Raw genomic sequence first — 4338 nt, 5'->3', positions numbered from 1 at the left:
GTCAATGGTAAATTAATAAAAGCAATAAAAGAAAACAATGTTGGGAAACCTATTTACAACATAGCCTACACATAATCAAAGGCAGTGGAGTGCAGAGAGTCCAGTAACCGTCAAAAAGAAGGCCATCAGATATGTTTTACACTCCCTTGCATCACTGCTTGTGTAAACACGTGCCAACCATAAGGCGCAGGTAAAACTGGATTGACAGCTGAAGTGCTGTTGTGTTTTGAATAATATTGCGTCAAGGGTCATTGTCCAAACCCAATAATCCGAGGGAGGGAAAATATATGACCTTCCACTTCCTTCACTCAATGGCTGACTACGACTTGTCACCTAAACTTACACCCCAATAGCACATTTAATTCACAAATGTGCTGTATCTGTAGCCAATATTACCATGGCAATTAGTGTGGAATAACTCAAGTTATAGAAAGCAGGGTAGCAGTTCACCCCAGGAATCTGACAAGCAGAAAAAAAACAAAGACTACTTTCTCAGAGTATGAAATATGATTTGTCCTCCTTCTTTCAGGACAGTCTATTTTTCTCCCCTCCTTTCGCGCCTAGTAGTACTACTACATGTGGCTATGCATGCTATGCCGTTGCGTAAAAGTGTAACTGCCACTGGCGACCGTGTTTAGTAGGGGTGGTTACTGTGTATCCAACCCCCCCTCCTTTCCATATACCCACCCACCAACGTTTATTTGCAGCGCTGGTCTTTCACACGGTCCATGCTGAGCGGGACTCACCCAGCTACTTGTCAACTTGTTCCACAGTTTCACTGCTCGTGGACACAGCGCGCGTATCCACAACTTGTCCGCCGTCACAGCTGTTTACTAATAACAAACTCTTGCCACCATTTACTTGTGAACTTGGCCTGAAGTTGGCTGCAAATAAGTATCATTTTTTGTGGAAAAAGTTGACTGAAAGAGGAAGTATTTTTTTTGTTGCCAAACTACAATACAGAGGACATGGCAGCAGAGGTGAGCATGGGTTTAGGCGTTGCGGCGATGCAACTCGCAGAGGACCAGATCAAAGTTTTGGAGGAGAACTTCACCAAAGTGACCAAGCATCCAGACGAGACGACGCTCATGTTGATCGCGGCGGAGTGTGGCTTGTCCGAAGAGGACACAGCGGTGAGTCACTTTTCATATAATCCGGTCAAATATTTGACTTGTTTAGGCGAAAAGGCGCATCTGCAATATGTCACACTGTCATACTGCAGCAAATATTTGTCATTTCCTCTGACGCGCACCTAGTTGGACACCTTCTAACTTTGAATAAGTCTTTAACAAGATAGTCTATAACAAGTGGCAGCCACTCGTTTTGTCCTAGAATGTTTAGTTTGACCATTTCCCCCCTACGGTCCTATTTGCCAGATCTTCCCACAGGCTACAGTCGCGTTCCACGGTGCTCAAGCAAATCTGAACTAAAATATGTATTTTAAGTGGTCACATTTCCAATGTGGAGGGAGGAGGACTGTTTAATCGATTCGATTGTGGATGCATTTTAAGAACATGTAGCATGTGAAGTGTAAAGAGACAGCAGGTTACAGTTGAGCTGGCAACCGAATAGTAGAAGGAGCGCTTGTCTTCCTTCCTGACGTCGATGTCAACAGTGGCAGCGAGGGAGTCGCGTGCTATTACCTCTGGTCACGCACGAGCACCGGGAGGCGTCTGTTCTGCCTTGCCTTGCGTAGTTATCATGCCATTCGTTCCGTCATGAGTCCAAAACAATGAGGCGACGGTGGCGGACTTGTGACAGATATTTAACGGACATAAACAAAGCCTGTTATGATGACGTGACTCACCTGGAATGTCATAAGGTGCTTTAGGCTTGTGAGTGAGTCGCACATTTACTAGTGGCTGTCACGGCAGGCCATATCATAAGAGTTTCGTTAATTCCATTAATTATATTCAGGCCTATCAAGGGAAGCCGATGGGGTGTACAACGAGGTCCTGGGTCCATGGAGAGAGGGGCCCCAGTATTGGGTCCTCCTCATCATATTAATTTGTCTGTACTGGGTGTGGGGCCATTTGAAGTGACTGTCCCGGGTCAGGGCAAAGCTGTCAGCAGCTGCCACTGCCAGAATCCCTCACAGATGTGACTTCCCAGCAGCTAATGTCTGTAGTACAGAAAGCATATGGCTAGTACACAGAACTGTTTACTTAGGAGTCAGGCCACACTGGAAACACAGGCCTTTAATCTAACCTTTTTTTATGGCCCCAGAGGTTGTATACTGGCACTCAGTATACAACAGTGGTTTACATGGATTGGCGGAGGGAAAAAACAGCATATGAAAATCATTATCTATTAATATCTGCCTACATAAAAGTGAGTTTGACAAGACCTGGTAATTTCAACATCCACATGCATGACAGGATGACAAATGGTGGGACTAAACAATCCAGCGACAGCGCCCATTCATTCATTTCCAAGGCAAATTCTAGCTGGGTGGTGCTGCTGTGTGTTTGTGTGCTCACACAATGCATCATCCGCCACCCTATTGCCCGCAGCAGAATTTGTGCCTCGCACTGTTTAAATGTTATGTGTAGAGGCATCTGGAAAGAGCACATGTGCCAAAGAGAGGTGACACAACGAGAGGCAAACCGGTTCTGCTGGATCCACGCTTCTCAATAGTGAAAAGGGGAGAGAGCATGAGGCATGTCCATTGTGAGTGCACAAAGGTGGGTGATGCCTGGCCAATTTAAACTGGGCAGCAGCAGCAGAGAGAGAGAGAGAGAGAGAGAGAGAGAGAGAGAGAGAGAGAGAGAGAGAGAGAGAGAGAGAGAGAGAGAGAGAGAGAGAGAGAAACACAGACAGGGGTGAGGTAGAGTTCTTGCTCTCAAGCCAAAGCGCCTATACACAGCAGAAAACGCAGAGTTGATTCAACACTTCGAGAGTACTCTGGTATCAAATGCACTCTATTAGAATATGTTAAATAGACTATAAGTGTTAAGTTAACACTGCATTTTTCCCGTGTACTGGCCCAGCCCAGCGAGAGGCTTGAATCACAGCTACCGTCGCCTATGGTTACGGGATGGGTGTCGGATCAAAACAACAAGGTCTGAATAGTTCACAGGGCAGGGCATGAAAGGTGAGGGCTGGCTTTGCTTTTGTGAGTAAACTCTGTGCGGCATGGGCAGACATGTGCAGTCCAGCAATGTCCAATGACCTCATCCCCATCCCCTGGCCTGACTCATAGGTATTTCTGTCTACCATTGCAGCCTAGTCTGTCATTGGCAGCTATGTGGATGCCTGTCAGAGGATGCTGCTTCCCGTGATTCAGTTAAGAAAAAAAAGAGTTCCCTCCACAACATTGCAATCACTGGAGCCTGCCGTCTGTTTGCTGCTGGAGTCATAACAAATAATAACGGACTCGCTCGTGTCTCCAAATGTACCCGGGCTTATGTGATGTGTGCTGATGGGAAGTGCCTGTGTGAATGATAAAGTCCCTTTTATATTATATTACTTATTATTATGTTTCATGAAAAGGTGGTTTCGGTATGATGCAGAGATCTTGAATTCTGGATGATTGTTACTTGTACAGAATCGAATAGAATTGAATAGAATAGGATAGAATCAATATACGTCGGCCATTGATAGGATACAGTAGAATAGTGGGATTCGTGTTTCTAAAGAGAGTGGGTGTGCTGTTTACATAATGTTGAGATAAAAGGTACGGTTTTGTAGACAGTCAACCCAGGCCATTGCAGGTGGCATCATAAAGACAGGAGTCTGGATGACACATGGGTGTCGTTCACCAGGTGTTTCCAGGTGTCCTCACTTTTCCAGTTATTATATTCCATCGTTACTTTCATCCCCTCAGTTTCCTGACGTCATTCTTTCCCTATTGAGGGAATACAGATTGACGTCCCGAACTGTGATAGCTACAGTACCTGTTAAGCTTGTCCTTTATAGGAAACACGTGATGCGACCGCAAGGTAGTCTGCAGGTAGAAACCTACACAGTGGAAAGAGGACGCATGAGAGGAACTCCCCATGGCCAAACAGTCATCATCAGACAGAGTATCATATAGTATATTGTAGTATAAAACGACCACAGGCAGCCAAATCTTAAGAAAAGAAGCCGAGTGTGACTTGAGCTTAAGGCTGAAGGCACACCCCACTGGCACACCCTCTTTTTGCCCTGCTGACATTGTTTTTCTTCTCCCTCCCACCACCCCTGCCTCCCTCCATCCCTCCATCCCTACCTCCCCCCACCTCCTTATTCCTCTGTTTCTTTGATAGACTGGGCTGCTTCTGTTTCCTAAGCCCTTAGAGGGGCCACTGTGCCCCTGTTGAGTATTTCTCTTGCTATTATGCTCTCTCTCTCTTTCTT

The 4338-nt window shown here is 45.9% G+C and overlaps 1 protein-coding gene across 1 annotated transcript in view; it reads left to right on the top strand.

The window, feature by feature from the left end:
* Positions 1-701: 701 nt before the first annotated feature.
* Positions 702-4338, top strand: part of hopx (HOP homeobox) — a 4990-nt gene continuing 1353 nt past the window's right edge. Inside the window, exon 1 of the mRNA XM_063190505.1 lies at positions 702-1133. Coding sequence (XP_063046575.1) covers positions 969-1133 — 165 coding nt within the window. The 5' untranslated portion in view covers positions 702-968. The remainder of the gene's footprint in view (positions 1134-4338) is intronic.

This window comes from Engraulis encrasicolus, chromosome 23, assembly GCF_034702125.1.
Source record: "Engraulis encrasicolus isolate BLACKSEA-1 chromosome 23, IST_EnEncr_1.0, whole genome shotgun sequence".
NCBI lineage: Eukaryota > Metazoa > Chordata > Actinopteri > Clupeiformes > Engraulidae > Engraulis > Engraulis encrasicolus.
This window is presented reverse-complemented; position numbering and strand designations above follow the sequence as displayed.